General features: G+C 41.1%; 1 protein-coding gene across 1 annotated transcript in view; it reads right to left on the bottom strand.

The window, feature by feature from the left end:
* The window catches only part of SMARCA2 (SWI/SNF related BAF chromatin remodeling complex subunit ATPase 2), a 123,995-nt gene that overhangs the window by 46,712 nt on the left and 54,674 nt on the right, over positions 1 to 22,609 (bottom strand). Inside the window, 6 exon segments of the mRNA XM_072151623.1 lie at positions 10,592 to 10,645; positions 17,977 to 18,204; positions 19,668 to 19,831; positions 20,740 to 20,906; positions 21,406 to 21,452; positions 21,728 to 21,814. Coding sequence (XP_072007724.1) covers positions 10,592 to 10,645; positions 17,977 to 18,204; positions 19,668 to 19,831; positions 20,740 to 20,906; positions 21,406 to 21,452; positions 21,728 to 21,814 — 747 coding nt within the window.

The raw sequence follows: 22,609 nt of genomic DNA, 5'->3' as shown, positions 1-22,609 counted from the left end.
CCTGGTAACTCTTGAGACCCCCTGACTACATGCCAGCATAATTCTATCTAATGATAGACGGCGGTGTCCGGGAGAGGAGGAGGGGGTGACCGCTGCTCGCCCCTGCCCCTCTCCAAAGAGGAACATGGCTGCACTGCACCACCCAGTTACTTTACTGTTACTTTATTAAAAATTTTAGCATACTATTTGGGGGAAAAAAACATTTTTTCTTATTTTTCCTCCTCTAAAACCTAATTTTAAATGGAATTATTAAAATATTGTATCAAGATAAAGTCTTAAAAAAAGATAATGTCTTAAAAAAAACAAAGTAAAATTTGTTATATCATCTAAAGCTTTTCCAGAGATATCGTCATTTAAAGAGTACCTTTCACTACCTCACTTATATGGAGATTAGCATACCATTCTGTTGGGGCTGCAACATTGATTCACTTTGAATTTTCTTTCTAGCCCTCGCAGTTGCAGAGTTATTACTTGCGAGATCTGACCATTGTAATCTGTGTTTGGTCAGAGAGGAGGAGCTGGGGCAGGAATAGGCGCGTGTGTTATGCTAATCTTCTTTCATACTTTCATTAGTGAGCTGTAATTTCTCTATGTGCATGTAAAGGCTAAATTCACACACATTCTAATATTCTGTTGACATTGCATTTACACAGTGTTTACAAAAATGCAATCTTACACACATAGGTAAACACGCATGCAATGTAAACGGAAAAGCAAATGCTATGTAAACGTAAGTGCAAACGAGACATCAATGCTTACACCACATAAGCATTAACACAAAGGGTTATATCTCCTTAACCGTGGAACCTAGAAATACAATCCATTATACACTCACCGGCCACTTTATTAGGTACACCATGCTAGTAACGGCTTGGACCCCCTTTTGCCTTCAGAACTGCGTCAATTCTTCGTGGCATAGATTCAACAAGGTGCTGGAAGCATTCCTCAGAGATTTTGGTCCATATTGACATGATGGCATCACACAGTTGCCACAGATTTGTCGGCTGCACATCCATGATGCGAATCCCCATTCCACCACATCCCAAAGATGCTCTATTGGATTGAGATCTGGTGACTGTGGAGGCCATTTGAGTTCAGTGAACTCATTGTCATGTTCAAGAAACCAGTCTGAGATCATTCCAGCTTTATGACATGGCGCATTATCCTGCTGAAAGTAGCCATTAGATGTTGGGTACATTGTGGTCATAAAGGGATGGACATGGTCAGCAACAATACTCAGGTAGGCTGTGGCGTTGCAACAATACTCAATTGGTAGCAAGGGGCCCAAAGAGTGCCAAGAAAATATTCCCCACACAAGGCAGGATGGATCCATGCTTTCATGTTGTTGACGCCAAATTCTGACCCTACCATCCGAATGTCGCAGCAGAAATCGAGACTCATCAGACCAGGCAACGTTTTTCCAATCTTCTACTGTCCAATTTCGATGAGCTTCTGCAAATTGTAGCCTCAGTTTCCTGTTCTTAGCTGAAAGGAGTGGCACCCGGTGTGGTCTTCTGCTGCTGTAGCCCATCTGCCTCAAAGTTCGACGTACTGTGCGTTCAGAGATGCTCTTCTGCCTACCTTGGTTGTAACGGGTGGTGAATTTAAAACTGTAGCCTTTCTATCAGCGCGAACCAGTCTGCCCATTCTCCTCTGACCTCTGGCATCAACAAGGCATTTCCGCCCACAGAAATGCCGCTCACTGGATGTTTTTTCTTTTTCGGATCATTCTCTGTAAACCCTAGAGATGGTTGTGAGTGAAAATCCCAGTAGATCAGCAGTTTCTGAAATACTCAGACCAGCCCTTCTGGCACCAACAACCATGCCACGTTTAAAGGCACTCAAATCAGCTTTATTCCCCATACTGATGCTCGGTTTGAACTGCAGGAGATTGTCTTGACCATGTCTACAGTTGCCATCATGTGATTGGCTGATTAGAAATTAAGTGTTAACTAGCAGTTGGACAGGTGTAGCTAATAATGTGGCTGGTGAGTGTATTTAAGTTCTATATACGATGTGATATTCACCTTAAATATTGCATCAGAATTGTGTTACTGGTTGTAACAGAACTGGAGACATTTACTGTTACAATTACGGTAATGGAAAGTTGTACCGTATTTTTCGGCCTATAAGGCGCACCAAAAATCTTTTAATTTTCTCAGAAATCAAAGGTGTGCCTTATATATGAAATTATACAGAAATGTACTACAGACAAGATGTACTGTACATTTACCAGTGTTTAATAGCTCCATCCCCAGAAATATCCTGCACCTTCCCACACAGTATACAGGGTCCCTAGCTCCTGAAGTGCCCTGGCACCACAACTTAACATTGTGCCCACCCTGCCCTTCCCTAGCACGGAGAGACCGAAGCTTCCATAGTGCCAACCACGAGGCAATCATCATCATCATCAGTAAACAATCCCCCATACCTGACAGCCCTGTAACAGGGGAAAGAGAAGGAGCCACAGGGATCCCCACAGAAATAACACCCTGGCTGAGGAGGGAAGGAGAAGGGGCAGAGGGAGACAGCTTAACCCCTGCTGCATCACCCTGCATTAACCCCCAGCAGCCATACCTCCGAGATTGGAGCTCTCTGACATGCTGAAGACAAGTTTCCCGGGAAGTGTAGCAGGCTTGAACTGTGCACAGGTCTGCCACCTGCTGGTCATTATTAGGTACTGCATTTGATCCTGCGCCTTATACTCCAGTGCGCCTTATATATGAACCTAGATGTCTTAGCAGGCATTTATTAGAGGTGCGCCTTATAGTCCGAAAAATACGGTATACAAAAATTGTTATTGTTTTTTTTTTCTCCTCTTTAACTCATCGGTGCCCCAATGTCCAGGTAAATCATATCATAATTTTTACTTTGTTTTCTTTTCAGAACATGTGTAATTCTGTATAAACCAGGGGTCAGGAACCTTCTTGGCCGAGAGAGCCATAAGCGGCACAAATTTTAAAATATAATTCTGTGAGAGACGTACAATATGTTTAAAGGGACACAGATAGAACAATGGCTCCAGCAGTCATTAGTACATCAAGGTTCCTCCTCGCTGTACTAAGCCACCACTGGATCGAAACAATGGTAATTCCCTGTAAAATAAAAAATAGATAATTTACATTCGAGTATGCGATGCATGACCTTCAGCACTCTGGCTTCTTTTTAATGTGCATGAGTGGATCTGGCTTTTTCCCCACCTGATGATGAAAGATGCCAGCTTTCAGGCATGCACAGAAGAAAGCAGCAGCCAGAGTGCTGGACGAGATGTTCTGCATCGCAAGCTCAAATGTAAATTATTTTTTATTTTACAGGGAATTATCATTGCTTCGGTCCAGTGGCGGCTGAGGAGGAACCTTGATGTACTAATGACTGCTGGAGCCATTATTCTTTCTGTGTCCCTTTTAAAGTGTTGGTCTTAAATAAATAAAACAAAAAAAGAGGGTGCTCAGTCCCATAGGGAACTTGTAGTTTTAATTTACTAAAGTCAATGATAAGCACGACCAGGAGCTGCAGAACCTGAAGAATGCACGCGCCAACTGCTGCAGAACCCCCCCCCCCCCCCCAATACACACAGCATCTGCTGGAGAACCTCCCAATACAAGCGCCAGTCGCTGCAGAACCTCCCAATACAAGCGCTAACCGCTGAAGAACATCCCAATACAGGCACCAGCTGCTGCAGAACCTCCTAATACACACGGCAGCCACCGCAGAACATCCCAATACACATGCCAACCGCTGCAGAACCCCCCAATACACACGCCAGAACATCACAGTCAGAGGTCGCGCTAACATTTTTCCAGAAGGGTAAAAATACTCCTCTCACCATTTTTGAGGAGTATTTTTACCCGAGGAGGAGTGTGAAAATTTCGGTAGCACACTGCGCACACAGCACACACTACACTCACACACTGCACACACAGCACACACTACACACACACTGCGCACACAACACACACTACACTCACACACTGCGCACACAACACACACTACACTCACACACTGCGCACACAGCACACACTGCGCACACAGCACACACTACACTACACACTACACTGCGCACACACTACACACACTACACACTACACTCACACACTGCGCACACAACACACACTACACTCACACACTGCGCACACAACACACACTGCGCACACAGCACACACTGCGCACACAGCACACACTGCGCACACAGCACACACTACACTACACACTACACTGCGCACACAGCACACACTACACTCACACACTGCGCACACAGCACACACTACACACTACACTCACACAACATTACACTACACTGCACACACAGAACATTACACTACACTGCACACACAGAACACTACACTCACTGCACACACAGAACACTACACTACACACACAGAACATTACACTGCACACACAGAACATTACACTACACTGCACACACAGAACACTACACTACACTGCACACACAGAACACTACACTACACTGCACACACAGAACACTACACTACACTGCACACACAGAACACTACACTACACTGCACACACAGAACACTACACTACACTGCACACACAGAACATTACACTACACTGCACACACAGAACATTACACTACACTGCACACACAGAACATTACACTACACTGCACACACAGAACATTACACTACACTGCACACACAGAACATTACACTACACTGCACACACAGAACATTACACTACACTGCACACACAGAACATTACACTACACTGCACACACAGAACATTACACTACACTGCACACACAGAACACTACACCTACAATCACACAGAACATTACACTACACTGCACACACAGAACACTACACCTACAATCACACAGAACATTACACTACACTGCACACACAGAACACTACACTACACTACACTGCACACACAGAACATTACACTACACTGCACACACAGAACATTACACTGCACACACAGAACACTACACTACACTGCACACACAGAACACTACACCTACGATCACACACATTACACTACACTGCACACACAGAACACTACACTACACTGCACACACAGAACACTACACTACACTGCACACACAGAACATTACACTACACTGCACACACAGAACATTACACTACACTGCACACACAGAACATTACACTACACTGCACACACAGAACATTACACTACACTGCACACACAGAACATTACACTACACTGCACACACAGAACATTACACTACACTGCACACACAGAACATTACACTACACTGCACACACAGAACACTACACTACACTGCACACACAGAACACTACACTACACTGCACACACAGAACACTACACTACACTGCACACACAGAACACTACACTACACTGCACACACAGAACACTACACTACACTGCACACACAGAACACTACACTACACTGCACACACAGAACACTACACTACACTGCACACACAGAACACTACACTACACTGCACACACAGAACACTACACTACACTGCACACACAGAACACTACACTGCACACACAGAACACTACACTACACTGCACACACAGAACACTACACTACACTGCACACACAGAACACTACACTACACTGCACACACAGAACACTACACTACACTGCACACACAGAACATTACACTACACTGCACACACAGAACACTACACCTACAATCACACAGAACATTACACTACACTGCACACACAGAACACTACACTACACTGCACACACAGAACATTACACTACACTGCACACACAGAACATTACACTACACTGCACACACAGAACATTACACTACACTGCACACACAGAACATTACACTGCACACACAGAACACTACACTACACTGCACACACAGAACACTACACTACACTGCACACACAGAACACTACACCTACGATCACACACATTACACTACACTGCACACACAGAACACTACACTACACTGCACACACAGAACATTACACTACACTGCACACACAGAACACTACACTACACTGCACACACAGAACACTACACTACACTGCACACACAGAACACTACACTACACTGCACACACAGAACACTACACTACACTGCACACACAGAACACTACACTACACTGCACACACAGAACACTACACTACACTGCACACACAGAACACTACACTACACTGCACACACAGAACACTACACTGCACACACAGAACACTACACTGCACACACAGAACACTACACTGCACACACAGAACACTACACTACACTGCACACACAGAACACTACACTACACACACAGAACACTACACTACACTGCACACACAGAACACTACACTACATTGCACACACAGAACACTACACTACACTGCACACACAGAACACTACACTACACTGCACACACAGAACACTACACTACACTGCACACACAGAACACTACACTACACTGCACACACAGAACACTACACTACACTGCACACACAGAACACTACACTGCACACACAGAACACTACACTACACTGCACACACAGAACACTACACTACACTGCACTGCACACACAGAACACTACACTACACTGCTCACTCACCCGTCCGGATCTGCGGGCAGGTAGAGATGGAGCAGGACAGGGAGCAGCAGCCCCGCTGTCCACAGGTATCGCGGGGCCTGCGCTCTCGCTCCGGAGCGCTGCTGACACAGATCACTGTGTCAAGTGTCGCGCTGAGCGGTCCGGCGCGCGCTGTGATCGCGCGACATTTACCTCTTTTGCAGCGCGCGCCGAGCCGCTCAGCCTGCGCGCTGCAAGGAATAATTGCCAAGCGTAACTTTACGCATGGCAATTATTTTGGGGGGTAATGGCGCCTCATCACGCGTCTATGACGCGTGGTGAGGCGTTAATGCGACCTCTGATCACAGTAATGTAGAAATGCAGTGGTGGGGGAAGATATGTGGGGATGATGTAGATTGGTCTCAGGAGAGCTTCATAGCAACCCCTGCACACAGGACATTAAGTGGTTATGGTAAAGTGTGACATGAGACACTGGGGGGAGGGAGGACAAGTATGAAGCTCTCTCCTCTGTATGAATCTCCTGCTAACATCCAGCGCCGAAATTGTTTGCAGGCAGACAGTCTCCTCCCCTCCCTCCATCTTACACAGAGGAGGTTTCTGCAAGGAGGGAGAGGGAAGTTCTGCCACTGAATTAACCCTGCGTACCCCTGCGCTGCTCTGCTGATTACATCCGGGGCATAGCAGGGGCCTGGGACACAAGCCAAATACGGGCCCCTGTTCTTGACAGGCAGCGTAGCAGCTGCTACGGCTGTAGATGCGCCATTGGATAGGAGCCCTGGCTGCGAGCCAGATGCGGCCATCAAAAGAGCCACATCTGGCTTGCGAGCCATAGGTTCCCGACCCCTGGTATAAACCTTTACCAAAATGGGTTATAAATATGTACAGTGTCAATCCATCACCATTTTCCAGGTTGAGAGGCAGTGGGTGCATCTACTATAGTACAGTGTGCATATACATACCGTATATACTCAAATATAAGCCGACCCGAATTTAAGCCAAGGCTTAATTTTACCACAAACTACTGGGAAAACCTATTGATTAATATAAGCCTAGGGTGGAAAATGCATTGGTCACAGCCTTCACCCAGTATATAGCTAATCTGTCCCCTAGTATATAGCCAGCCTATGCCCCCTAGCCCCTGTATATAGCCAGCAACCTGACCCCAATATATAGCTATCCAACCCCTGCCGCCCCCTGGAGTAGCCAGCCAGCCCCAAAAATATATATCAAGCCCTCAGTATATAGCCAGCCAACCAGCTCCCAGTATATAGCCAGCCAGATCATACCCCCAGTATAAAGCCAGCCAGACTGCCCACAGTATATAGAAAGCCAGCCTGCCGCTAGTATATAACCAGCCAGCCACTTGTATATAGCCAGCCAGCCTGTCAAGCACATAAAGTCAATACTCACCTTTTCAATGGCACCAGCAGATCCTCTTATGTCTGGAAGCAGCACGTCCGTTCGAGTTTGCGGCACACAGGCTATGACGTCAGCCGCTGCTGCCATCATGTGTGCCAGAGGCTGTGCACACTCTGCTGTCAGCAGCAGTTGACGTCATAGCCCGACGTAGCACAGATTTGCTGCTGCCTTACGTAAGAAGAGGACCTGTGGAGGGCGTTGGAAAGGTGAGTATTGACTTTTTTTTTTTTTAACTGAAGTATTATCCAGATTTGGGTTTTTCAGGGTTTATCTTATATTTGAGTGTATAAGGGAAGTAGTAGATAATATAGTATCTAGTTTCTAGGTGCAAAGGAAACGGAGATCTCCACTCTTAAAGTTAGTGTTTTTAGGTGCCACAGTTCAAAAAATTTGAAGTGGGATACTGCCATGATGTCTGTACATGTGCAATCTGCAATTTGGATGTTTATAGCCATATGGCAGTCGAGCAGGGGTTAAGCACATTTATGTTTTTGTTTTACTTTCTATTGGCACCAGTCTGAGGTTCTAATAATTCACAAACATTTTGTAAATAGAAATAGACCCTGGAACATGGACATCGTGGTAACAAAAAGTTAGTTACATTCCTTTGGTTGGCACAATTACCTAAATTATAAACCAGACACACGCCATTCACCAATTAAATACAGCACTTAAACTGTGGTGTCAAATGTGCAATGCCATCAACCCAAACACAGTCTTGAGGGAGGGGCAGTGGTTGGTTGCGATGACAGCAGGGAGTCTCTCAGAAATACATGCAATATACTGCAATAAAGTATATAAAAGAGGTTAAAAAAATACAGAAAAAAAGACTTTTTTTCTGCCATTTCCCTTCCTATGAAATTTTCTATATATATTTTTTTTAATATGTAACAAAAAAACCCAAATGAATTTGCCATCTCCGTGATAACACCGTCTACATTAATTGAAAAAATAAAAGTTATGGTTTTTAGAAAGTGGGGAGTAAACAAACTCAAAAGCATACATCGATGTTAAAGGCTGTTACCCATACATATTCAAACCCTTCATGCATAATGAAATAAATATTCACATCAATGTGCTATCAAGGGTGTATGAAGAGGGCTGTAAAACAGAAGACCCTTTAACATTAATTTAATTGGGAATGAGCAAGTTTAGCAAAATGCCATATTTTAGATAAAGGGAACCAGAGTTGTACCATAAATCTACTTACCTTGAAATCAAATTTCAAAGAAGACAACTATGCTTTATCTTGGTAGAAAGATACAAATTAAACAACAATTCAATGCTTCCACCGAAAGACATTAACAATAGATAAAAGGTGTTGAGTTTTCTTCCAATGGAACAATCCCATTCTCACAATAAAGCCTCCCAAAAGTCAGTTTGATCGCTACAGATTTAGCCTCTTTAATCATAATGTTTATAGCAACATGGTTAGAGGAAGTTGTGTGCCGTCTATGGATGTGCAGAGGCTGTCTCAATAACTGATGTAATAACTGGAGGAAACTGTTCAGGCTCCAAGAAGAAAAAACTTTTTTCCTAGTTGCAATAGTTTCTTGGAAATAACAACCAATACAAAACATGTACAAGTTGTCACCTATTTCCATGAAACGCCTCAATAAGGCAAGCAGAGAGTATCAAAGCAACCTGGCAGATTGACCCTTCTAGGAGAATTAACATAATTTTAAAGAATCTTATGGGAAGAAGAAAACACAAGATTACTTCCTTTACCATTCACATTAAACTATTTTAAGGGAACCTGTTGGGGTACTTCTGCTGCCCTCTCAGAAAATGGAATATGATATAGGGAAGAGATTTAAGTTCTTAGAAATGTAGGTTTTTCATAAGATTTTATAAATTAAAAAAAATACTTACAAGGCTCCTAGTTGGGCTGAACCCCCCTCTTAGGCTCAATGCACATGAACATTGCTTTTGGCCACGTGCTAGACGATGTTTCACCATATAGCACACAAAGGGCTCATACACACAGGCAGTCTTTTTCTATTGTCATTGCAGAGTGAGCAGTTTCACACACCGATGACACATTGTAGCTTGCAATTGCTCAAGTTTGTGTGAAGGAATCCTTAGAAAATGTGATCAACAGCTTTCCCTGTATTATTGTACCTTTACAGAATGAAGTCAAACAAAAATGTGTGGATGGGGTATGAAAGACTCTTACTACATCTCTTAGTGGCATGAATTTCAACAGGACTTCTATATATTCAGCAGTTTTGCTCCAGGTTTATGTAAACCTAAAGTATAAACAGTACTTTCTCGCAATCATGTGCTATTCTCAGATAGGGCGGCAGAAATAGCCTGACAAGTTATCTAAAAACAGTGGCAATAGGAAAATGTACATGTGTAATCTACAGTCTGGCTACACTGATCAAACACAATATCACTACATGTTAATCACAGCAGAAATTTCAGAATGATATCAATCAGCAGACAGTTTTAGCAAGAGGAAGAAAATATGCTAGAAATGAAAATGTACTGTACAATGAAAAAATAAATGACAAAAAAAGCTGCTGCTGCTAGAACCAATGACTGTAGCACATTTGGCCCCACCCATATGCAAAAGAAGAAAAATATGTATGGGTGACAAGCACTACATGCAAAAGACCAACCACTGAAACAAGCCATGTAAACCACCAACCTGGCTGGCACCTTCTTGGGAATTATCGCCTGAAAGGTCATCTTTCTTTTGGCTCTAGGTCAATCAGTACAACACTATATTAGTCATGAACAAGGTGTAAAGTATATAGTAATAACCTTGCTGCCAAATGTAGCAGAAACATGTAACGCAATGCTAAAAAAAATAATAATATAAAAAAAATTCTATTGACTTCATTTTAAACCTGATAGAAGAAATGGGTTTTAGATGCACTTCACTCACACACAAAAGATTCACATTCCTCACCTTGGATCAATATCCCCATCTACATGATATCCTTACATCACATCGTAAGGAAGGGGAAAGTTCTAAAGTAGTCAAACAGAAAAATAAATGTAGGTTGCCTAAATTACATCTCTTTCTACCCATGGCAAAATAAAATTGTCAGTTCAAATAATGTATTGTGCCCCTGACATTGTGCTCTATAGCAGCTAGAACATAGTTCTGGTGTCACTGTATGCGAATCTCATCTTGCAATGGTTTTGTGTGCTATCAAATAGAGGCAGTAAAGGCAGACATAGGCCCAGATATATTAAAACTGGTGCACTGTGCATTACTCTTCCTTCTATTATTTGTGCACTTTGCACCACATTATTTAAAGGGGTTTTCCCACAAAAAAAACTTCTCACATTTCAATCCCCTAGTAATGTTAACACAAAGATTATTTTAGCCCCTTACTTTACAATTGTACTCAGTTTTATTGCTGTTTTAACTCCCATCACTCTCTAGGCTGCTCAGCGCAAAGTCCCAGGGCGTGGGCGGGGCTTCTCTAGCAGACACATTATGACCCATTTAGTTTTGTGGGGTGACAATGTGGTTACATTATCAGGGTACAAAGTGTATATACACGTTCATCTGGCTTCTGACATTGTACCAACACATTGACACATAGAAAGAGATAAGAGAGATCAGAGCATGAGATCCATTAGATGCCTATTACAGTCACAGCTCTGCTACATCTGTGTTCTCACAGCTATGTGCCTGCCTCCCCCTTCCCCCAGATCACTTAGATCCTTGTAGCTTGTAGTTTGCAGCTTGTCTCTCCTCACAATCTCCGAAGTGAATCAGTGTATGTGAGCTCCGTGCAGGGAGCGTGGCTATAGACACAAGACACAGAAATCTGATCTGCACAATCTCACACAAAAATCCAAGATGGCGCCCGACCCAAAGTTTTAAGTTACAGGATCGGATGTAGGGGCAACTGAAATTGTGTACAGCAGGACTAATGGAGACAGGTTGGACTTATATCTGTGAAATACTGCATTTTTGGTAATAACAGTGAATTAGAGAATGTGTTATTTTGATGTGCTGAGTACATATAAGATACTTGTCTTCGTGGGAATACCCCTTTGATAGTATCATAGGCTCTTTGTTAATCTGGTTAGTTTAAGGATGTGACCCAATTGCACCAACTTTTTCTTGGTGCACTTGGCTTCATGCTTCATTGCAACAGAATTGTTTAATATTTCAGTACTAAATGTTGTGCAAACTAGCAACACACACTACCAAACCCCTATAGAGGACATCAAAATCAATGACGGTAAAAGATAGTACTCGCCTCCCGATCGTACTGTGCTTGTATCTGCTTTTAGTATTCACTGGAAAGGTGGCATTTTTCAAAAAAAAAAAAACACTTTTATTTGGTATTCAAAGGAAACAAAATGTTTGACCTCATGCACCTGCTGAGGTCCACAGTAAATGTCCAGCAGGAATAAGACCTGCTCAGTAGCTTGCTGGTTGGCACATTTATGGCGTGGGGAGAGACAGTGTGCAATATGCTTTTCAGCAGAATAATGACCATATGCACCAATAATCTATATAGAGTCAGGAAGTGTAAATTATTTCCTCATGTCAATAGTGGAGGCAATAAGGGCTATTATCATTATGATACTAACTCATCCGATACTGTTCATTTGCTGGTCTCATTGAATTGAAAGGGGTTGGTCACTTTACTTCAGTTTTATTGTAATGTGTGTGGGGCAGGGTATTAAAGGGGTTTTCCCACAAAACAATTTAGGCCCTATCAGTGGATTTGCTGATCGGTGGGGGTCTCAGTTGTCTGAGGTACCTCAATTGGACTCCTTGTTACTCCCAGAAATGAACGGAGGAGACGGCCGTGCGTGCCCTTACCGTGCTCGGCAATCTCTGAGACCCCCATGATCAGCAAGTTAGGCCCTTTCCACAGGATAGGGCCTAACATGTTTCGTGGGAAAACCCCTTTAACTAATTTGCAAATATACATCTTTTAATAGTTCCGCACCACTTTCTTAAAATGTAATTTCCCTGGTTCAGAAATGTATTTTACCTTATCAGCTGTCATTCCTGTCCATAAATTGACAGGAGATGGAGGGTCATATGATCTTAAACATCCATTGTCCCCCTGGCCAATCATAGCCATGGCTAGTAGCGTCAATTTGCTAGATTGTGCCAAGGTAGTATAAGGTTGTCTTGTAAAGGGAGAAGTGGATTCATAAAGTCACAAGTTGTCTACAGCAGAGGGGAGGGAATGCTGATTGAATGAGATTGAATGCTATTGTAGGGTCCACAAATGCACAAACTGGACACCATAACCCTCCATCTCCTGCTATTTTATGGACTTGAATGACAGCTGATGAGGTGAAGGACATTTCTGAATAAGAGTAATGACTTTACATTTCAAGAAAGTGGTACAGATGTATACTTGTAAATGACCTAATATCCTGCTTCCCTCACACAATAATAAACTTTATGAAAAGTGGTCAACCCTTTTCAGGTTATGTGCAGGGCTACAACCAGAAACAGGTGATGTGCTTCCCCATTATGATAAATGAGCCTGGTAGTCAGGGTTGAAGACCTGAGTCAGTAAGCACTTTCACACCCACTCCTGGTTGTGCCACCACGTGGATGAGTGAGATGTTGCAAAAATCAGATATACTTTTTGAAGGGGACTTCAGTCATACTAGCCCTAAGCTTGCCTCTAGTTCTATAAGTTAAAACCATATGGCTGGTAACTGCAAGGACTGGTCACAGATGTATCATGTGCTGCACTGTTGCTTCCTCCCACGGCCATGTTGACCGACCCCATCCAAATGGCCATCCCTGGATATGCTAAACCACTGTCCCAGCCTTGTGTTGCTACAAAGTGAGGGCCTCAATTTGTCAATGAGTGCTCCATAAGGTTGCTGGAAAAAGTCTCAGGCATATCAGTCATCTATGGCACTAGTTTAGGCGTTACTGGAGATGAGGTGTAGGCAGAGGCTGTAATGTAACTTCCAAAGAAGTGAAAGGAGACAGCTGTGTATATTTGCAGCGATCTAAGATAAAGCTAATGCAATCTCTTAACAAAACAAATTATAAAAGGTATCATTACAAACTCTATAAAAAGGGTTAAAGTTATCTTCTGGTAACAGAAAAATCTAAAACATCACAATAGTTGAGGGAACATGAAATTTAAGACTAAGGATAATATTTCTAAAAATTCTATAAAATCCCAGAGAGATACAATATATAGCATTGTACTACAATGATTAGGTTGTATTTTTGGAATTGTGACAGCCATGCATTCCTACATGGAAATCTTTTGAGCCATGTTCATTTAGAAAGAGATGAGTCTCAATAAGATTCCTATCACACACAGAAATTATTGTCATAACAATAATCTTAACCTAAAACAATTTTGCAGACTTGAAAAGTACAAGATTCATGACTAGAGGGGCAAGTAACGAAGTCATTGAAACACAAAAGGAGAATATGGTGTACATCATGACAACCATCTTATGGATGTGAGCAGGAGAAAGATGGTTTTGCAAGAAAAGTGAAGTGCCAACAAATTGCACAGTAGCCAGTCTGCAGACAAGTAAGGCTCAGCTCACACCAGGGGTTTCCAGTACACAGAAGGCAAATGAAAAAGTCTCCATTTACCTTCCGCTCCCCATCGACTTAAATGAAATCTGTCTGACAACCATTATAATTCTCTTACAAACGCAGAAAAAAAAAAAAAGATGCTGGCTGCTGCACTGTTCTCTTCAATATTTCATAGTGGGAGGCGAAACCAAAACTGCCGAATGCAGGTATGAACTGAGCCTAAGGGTAAGGTTTAGTCACTGTATGTAACAATTCAATTGCAGGCATAACATACTTGTACCGAGATAAAACGTCTACCACCAAAGTAATTTTCTAACAGATTTCATTACCTTTTGGAGATAAAAGTGTTACTAATGTTAAAATTATAGCAATAAGCATAGGCGATTCAAGCTACCTTCCTGGTCATTGGTGGGTAAAAAAAAAAATATTGCATTAACCCCTTAAGGACGCAGCCATTTTGTAGCTTAAGGCTCAGTCCCATTTTTTGGATTCTGACCTGTGTCGCTTTATATGGTTATAACTTTTGAACACTGTTACTTATCAAAGCGATTCTGAGATAGTTTTTTCCCCACATGTTGTACTTCATTTTAGTGGTAAATTTTGGCTGATAAGTTTTGCGTTTATTTAGAAAAAAAAAGAAAAAAAATGATGAATTTTTAGAAAAATTAGCCATTTTCGTAATTCGAAATCACCGCGTTGCCGAATAACATTTCCCATATGTCTACTTTACTTTTTCATAAGTTTTGAAATGTCTGGATAATTTATTTTGACGTTACGCGGCTTACAAATCGAATAGCGATTTTCCGTATTTTCAGAATTGACTATTTTGGGGATAAATACTGTTTGAAATTAAATTTTACATATTTAGCATTAAAACCCCCGTTCAAATCTGCACCCCTCAAGCTATCAGAAACAGCATTTACGAAGATTGTTAACCCCTTGAGATCTTCATAGTAATTGAATCAAAATGGCGGTGAAATTTAGAATGGTCAAATTTTGTCGGTTCTATGTTTATCTAGCCCTAAAATTTACACATTTCCAAAAGATAAAAAGAGAAAACCCACCATAAAATTTGTTCTACAATTTCTCCTGAGTACAGAGACCCCCCACATGTGGACATTACTTGTGTTATGGGGGCACAGCGAGGCGCAGAAGGGAAGGAGCACCCTGCAGCTGCCAGGATTTTAGTTTTCTCGTTGCCCCCTTTTGAAGGATATAAAATTTTCGCTTTTCCGTTATTTGGGCCATGTGACGGCATTTTTTTTGCGGGATGAGATGCTTTTTCCAGTGTTACCATTTTGGGGTTGGTATCACCTATTGTTGAAAATTTAGGAACTTTTTTTTGAGGTCAAGAGTAGAAAAGCATCAATTCTGTACTGGATTTGTTACTTTTTTTTTTTTTCGTGTTCACCGTATAGCCTAAAAATCATGTTATCTTTATTCTATGGGTCGATACGATTACGGGGATACCAGACATGAATATATTTTCTTATGTTTTACTAAATTTGCCAAATAAAACCCTAATGTGGGGAAAAATCTATCATTTTTGCATCGCCGTCTTCCAAGTGGCATAACATTGTTATGTTTTTGGCTACAGAGCTGGTTGATGGCTTGTTTTTTGCGGGACATGTTGTACTTTGCAACAGTATCATTCTGGAGTACATATGTTTTGTTGATTACTTTTTATTGCAATTTTAGTGGGATATAATAGGTAAAAATCATAATTTTTGGCGGGTTTTTAAAGTTTTTTTTTTACGGCGTTCATCATATGGGTTCAATATTTATTTAGTTTTATTCTATGGATTGTTACGGACTCGGTGATACTATATATGTGGGGTTTGTGTTATGATTTAGACTTTGAGCGTTAAATGTCTCTTTATATGTTTTGGGGCTTATGGGCATTTTTAGTGATTTATAAAGTTATTTTTTATTGAAAAACACTTTTTTTTTACATTTTTTACTTGATCCACCATGGGATATGAACAAGCAATCATCTGATAATACTCTGCAATACTCATGTATTGCAGGGTATTAGCAGTGCCAGCCTATGCAGATGCATAGGCTGACACTTTGCCTTTAAGATGATGTCACATATGCCATCTTAAAGGCACTGCCTTTAGGCTTCTCTGGGGTCCTGATTGGACCCCAGAGGTGCCATAGCAGCGATCGGCGTCCCCGAAAACGGCGAGGGGGCGCCGATCGTGGGGTAAAGACCCCCGGAAGCCATGTTAAATGCCGCGGTCGCGTTGACCGCGGCATTTAACGGGTTAAACACCCGCGATCGGAGCCCACTACGACCGCGGGTGTTAGCCGGGGATGTCAGCGGTAGATTACCGCTGAAATCCTGCGACCCCCGATGTCGGTTCGGCTGCTGTGCAGCGCTGAACCGGCATCGTCTCTGCGCAGTAGCTGTACTGCGCTGAGCGCTATTCGCGGGACTCAGCGCAGTAGAGCTACGGCGCAGAGCGCTAAGGGGTTAAATATATATCATATATAAACACACACACACATACATTGTATTTAGAAACTTAATCATGATTCTAGGGCAGCTTCAGCACCCATGGTTTATTTTGAGCACTATGTAGTATTTGAGCTCCTTCTCCTTGGGTGTTTCACAGTTTTCTTTGGTAACATTTCAACAAAAATGTAAGACTTTTAAAAAAACAGAACCATGTACATTATACTAGAGCACTTTCTCCTCTATGTCTCTCAGTACAGTATCACTACAGCCCACATCTATACCAGAAGCATCTACTAATCGTCCCTCTGGCCGACCTGCCTGCAGATCAATCACACACTTCTACTACCTCTTTGCACATGGAAGTCAGTTAGGAAGAAAAGCATTCCAACCTCTGCCTAGCCTGTGCTGTCTGCAGCCATATGTTCAAGGAGGAGAAAAATTATTCCTCTGCTTGCTTACCATCCGTCAAGCTTTGTGATAGCACTGGGTACCCATATTTATTCAAAGTCTGGCCTAAGACTATTGGCATCACATCACAAAAATAGAAAAATAAAAGTTCATTAGTGGTTACTTGACCAGCTAACTAAAGTTTCTTCCATTAAAAGGGTTTTCCGTGTTTTGCACATACCCCGCAAAACCACTTTTAAGGACATCTATCATCAGATAACCTGATGGTAGATGATTATTACAAAAACAATTTGAATAACCTGCAATGGTAAACCATTAAGTACAATGAGTTGAAATAAGCTAAAAGAGAATTTAAACAAATAACTTATCATGAGAATCCTTTGAAACAATGTACAGAAGTAGAAAATCCATTATTCAAGACAATGAATTTGCCAACAAAACCATTTATTCCTATGGGACCAATGTTGGGCAAATCCCTTTAAGATGGATTTAACTGAAGAGAAAATAAAAACATTCCTCCATAGAAAAACCATAAAGATAATTCCTTTCCTTTACCTCAAATATAAGAGATGATTGAATAGTAAAAACTACACCGTATGTAGGAGCATGACAGTTCTTCTGATAAAATGGTATAAAAACTTTTTTTTAAAAATACCTCATTCTGCTCTTCATGTTCCAGAATAGCTTGCAGAAATGCTCTTCTTTCATGGCTTGAAGATTTTTGGTCGAACATGCCAGCCTGAATTACTTTCTGATCCACATTCAGCTTGTATTTGGCTGCTGCAAGGATCTTTTCCTCCACACTGTTAACAGTACACAGACGCAGCACACGCACCTCATTCTGTTGACCAATTCTGTGTGCTCTGTCCTGTGCCTGCAGGTCCTGTAAACAATCAATATATGGTTACACTAGCTATGACACCTAACATTCAGTGTAACTTGACTGATTTTAGGAGGGCATTCCCATCTAAGATAAATGCGGTTAGAGTAATGGAAATAAACCTCAGCTAATAAAAGCCACCCCTCTACAGACAGCAAATGCTAAAATAAGATATCAAATGTCCAAACAATGGGGGGTTAACTGAAAACTTAATGAATAAAAAAATATCTCAGATAAAAAACAAAACAAACAGATGTGAAATTATACAAAACAATGTTAGACTTTAATCAGTTCATATATCAGTTACTTTGCCATCCTTCAGAGTATAGCCCATCAAAGCAGCAGCATATGATTCTCCTCTCTCCGTTTATCTGTATCTGTGAGTATCTCTTTGTTTATCTAAAACAGGGCAGTTCAGCAATTCCAGCCTGTGACCCTGCACAGATTTCTGTGTCTCTCTTGGCACTGCAATCACAATGCACTCCTCTGCAACCCCCTCCACCTGTACACTATCTTCACAGCAGAGAAGCTTCTAACCCCAAGTGATAGCGCTATGCAGAATATAAACCTCATGTAACTATTTCACTGCTGGTTCCTACTACTTATTCCATGCTCCACCATGTGATTAAAGTTGAATGGCTAGTAACTATATAGGTCATGTAAGCACAGACTATGCTGGGGCTCAGTGGATTTACTACTTTAAAGCTTATCTATTGCAAGGGAAGATTTTTGACAAGTAGCTTCAGAAGAGAAAAAATTAAAAAGGTAAGTGAAACAAATATACAAAGTTGAAATAATTGTATAAAATATTTGTATTGTCCTTTTTTGCTTTGAAAAGGCGAATTCGCTTCCTTTAAATCAAATTTGTCAGGAATCAAACAGCCTATGCCATTTTTAAAAATGCCTTTGTCAGCATTCTGAATCATTTTAGCACTTAAGTGGCTCTCTGCCATCAGTACATGTGAAGTCCCAGGGGGTGGGCAGCTGCAGCAGCATGTGTCTCCGTTTTCTCCACACTCATCTAACTCCCTCTCAGTCATGTGCATTGTGCAGGCAGGGGAGGACGGGGACGGTGTGGAGTAGAGAAATAATGCACAAGCAGTCTGAGACAAGTGGAAACACGGCTACCTCCCCTTCCTCCTGGGACTAACAAAACGGTGCTGGCAGAGAGTCAGGGAATGCAAAATAAAATTTTATAAAAGTACTGACATGATTCAGAATGGCAACAAAGGCATTTTTAAAATCAGTACAGCATAGGCTATTGAAACCTGCAACCAGCTAAAAATGACATTTCTGGTGACAGGTATACTATACTCTAAAAACTCTAATAAAAAAATTACTCAACTACTGAGTGAACAATTATGTACTGGGATGGGAGTGGGGAACAAAACTGTAAGCAATTAGTAATGACAATGAAATACAACAAAAAGGTAAAATTTAGATAACAATAATCATAGTTTCCAAACCTGATGAGGATTCCAATCACTGTCAAAAATAACAACAGTGTCTGCAGCTTGGAGGTTCAAACCCAAGCCTCCAGCTCTGGTGCTAAGCAGAAAAATAAAGTACTGTGAACCTTCTTCGTTGAATTTTTTCAGCAATGCAGCACGATCTTCTGACTTGGTTGTACCTTAAAAAGAAATATACAGGGTGAGAAACATAATTCTAATACACAGATGTTTACAAACCATGAAGACCCAGCACACCATTTTAAAAAAAACTTTGGATTTCTTATTGTCAAAATAAAGTAAAATGTGAAGCACAGTTGCATTGAAACACTTTCTATGGTTTCAGGTTACTGTTGCCAGTTAGAAGATACAATTTTTTTTCAGTCTCTCACTTCCTTAGTTAGTCCCCCACTACATAGTGCCAATGGCCCAGATATATATATACGTGCTTGCGCCAGTTTTCTGTTATTCTGTACATGGCACTGAAAAGAACGCCTTTGGAGCTTGCACATGTATTTAAGAAGTGTGTGTGCCAGTTTTGTGTTCCGTCTGCACAGTGTTCAACAAGAGAGAAAAAATGTGCACCTAAAGGGGCGTGTTAGTGCTTAGTTGTAGTTTGCAACAGAATTGTGTCGAACTCTGTATCTTGAAGGTGCACCATAAAAAAAATAGTACACACCAGGTAATTGTAGGGTGCGCCAAAATTCAATCATCTGGCACATCCTGCACTTTCAAAATGCAAACTGTACTTAGTGCGGACTGCAGTACTTTTGATAAATCTGTATTTGGTAGGTAAGCCAAAGGTAAAAGACAGAAAGTATATTCTGCTGCAACATAGACACAGTCTGCAAAATCAAAACAGTAAATATTTTTTAACCAAGACATATGGCATGCTTACCTTATATTTCATATCAGATTTATTATGACTAACAATTTTTGTGAAGGTGAATGTAGTGTCTCAGTAAATCAAACATTTAGTGCGATAAACGTTCAAGGAAAGTTCTCTTAATGCATACATGAGTTCAGCGATATCTGCGGTTTGTAAAGTGTATCACATGAACTTTACATTTTTACAGAAGTAGATACGCACCATCAAGTCGAAGGTATTGGAAGTTTCTAAAAGCAAAGTAGTCTTCCATGATGGTCATAAGTGAAGTCATCTGACAGAATAGCAGGACCCTGTGATTTGTGGCGCGAAGCTTTGGTAGTATTCGATCAAGTAATTCAAACTTTCCTGAAGTTCTATAGAGATCCGGCCTGGTAGAAGAAGTTCAGGAATTACAAACGTACCCCTGGATATTTTAAAATTACTGTACTGTAGCCATTTGGCTACAATAAACAGTTATAACAGTTATTAAAGGTGACTGCAATTAAGATTTATTATTAATCCTGGTTCTTATGACAATCCAACATTTTTAAAATCCAATTGTCACAGAGACCAAGAAAATTCTGGCTGGGGTTACAATGATAAAATATACAGTTCTGACTTGCATACAAACTCAACTTAAGAACAAAATTATAGAACCTTCTAGTACTTAACCCGGGACCACCTGAATAATAAATTACTAAGAATGCTGAGTGGAATTCTTTCAACGATACAAACCAGTGTTTTGTGTTTACAAGCTTTATTCAGCAAATTTATTACAAATGTGAATACGAAACCTCCACATTAATTTACCCAAGTGCAACTATATGGTTTGTTAAGGAGCAGAGGTCGCAATAATTAAATGCTTCTGTAACATTAAGGATTAGTTACCCATTAATGATTCCATTAGCATATCCCAGATGTTCAGCAAAGGATTCCTGAAACAAAACAAAATAGATTTGAATGGTGTAAATATGCGCACCATATACAAATATTGATAAAGGAAACCTACGATGAAGAATCTACCATCAGAAGTTGATCTGACGGTAGATTCCTTGTGTCTGCTTCTGCCCTGATCTGTCATTTAGCAATCCTGGAACCTAACCTAATTTGTTAAATATTTTATTTTAGTAATATGCAAATTAACTGCAGGTAATGGGGAAGGCGGGTTAAAGGTTCCATATATATGTGTGATGAGAGTAGCTAAACTTACCTCAATGTGCTGGAATATGAAAGGATGGTTACAAATCTTTCGAAGTTGCATGATGGTATTCATTAGAGTCTTTGCGCCACCTTTACCCTATAAAATATTACATAAAGATATGATTATTAATCATAACAATAATGCAGCAGAAACCCTACACATTACAGGAAAATACTTAGCAATGGACTGCAGTGTGTTTAACACCAAGGCCCATTTTCCGTTCCCATCCTTTAAAAATTTTTTTTAACTGATTTTATTAGTAATCATGTTCACAGCATTGATTCAGCTTACATTGAGACAACAACATCTGTATACAAGCGATTGAAATGGTATAAATAAAACAGTACAGCGTATAACATGCTCGTGCATCATATTGAATAAAGATACTGCAATGAAATCATTCTGAGTCTCTTTTCTGTTTGGTTGTACTGTTGTGCTATGACATGAATTAAATAACAAAATAAAAAAAAATACTAAAGTGACTAGAGTCTTAACTCAACATTTCTAGTCTCAACTGTGTATCAACTTCAGGTGAATAACATGTCAGCCCCCCCCCCCCCCTTGGGTTTGTCCTCCTGTTACTCTCTCAGCTTCCGTATCTCTTTTTCCTGTTTCCCTCAGAGTTGATCAGCTATCTTGATCAGGGTCAGTCTCCCTAGTGGAGGGTTATATCCTGTCATTGGCTGTACACTGCTGCTTTATGTTGTAGTAGTAAGATCCCTCAATTCCTGCCTAAACCTGCGTACTAAATAATTTGTATCCCCCGACTCACACCAGGTCCCCCACACTCGTTCAAACTTGTCGGGGCAATTTTGATGTTTGCACACCAGTTTTTCGTATGGCAAAATTTGGTTGATCTGTGATTTCCACATATTTAAGTTTGGAGTATTA

Source organism: Engystomops pustulosus, chromosome 1 (genome assembly GCF_040894005.1).
Source record: "Engystomops pustulosus chromosome 1, aEngPut4.maternal, whole genome shotgun sequence".
NCBI lineage: Eukaryota > Metazoa > Chordata > Amphibia > Anura > Leptodactylidae > Engystomops > Engystomops pustulosus.
The sequence above is the reverse complement of the archived record's forward strand: the minus strand, read 5'-3'. Positions and strand labels throughout refer to the sequence as shown.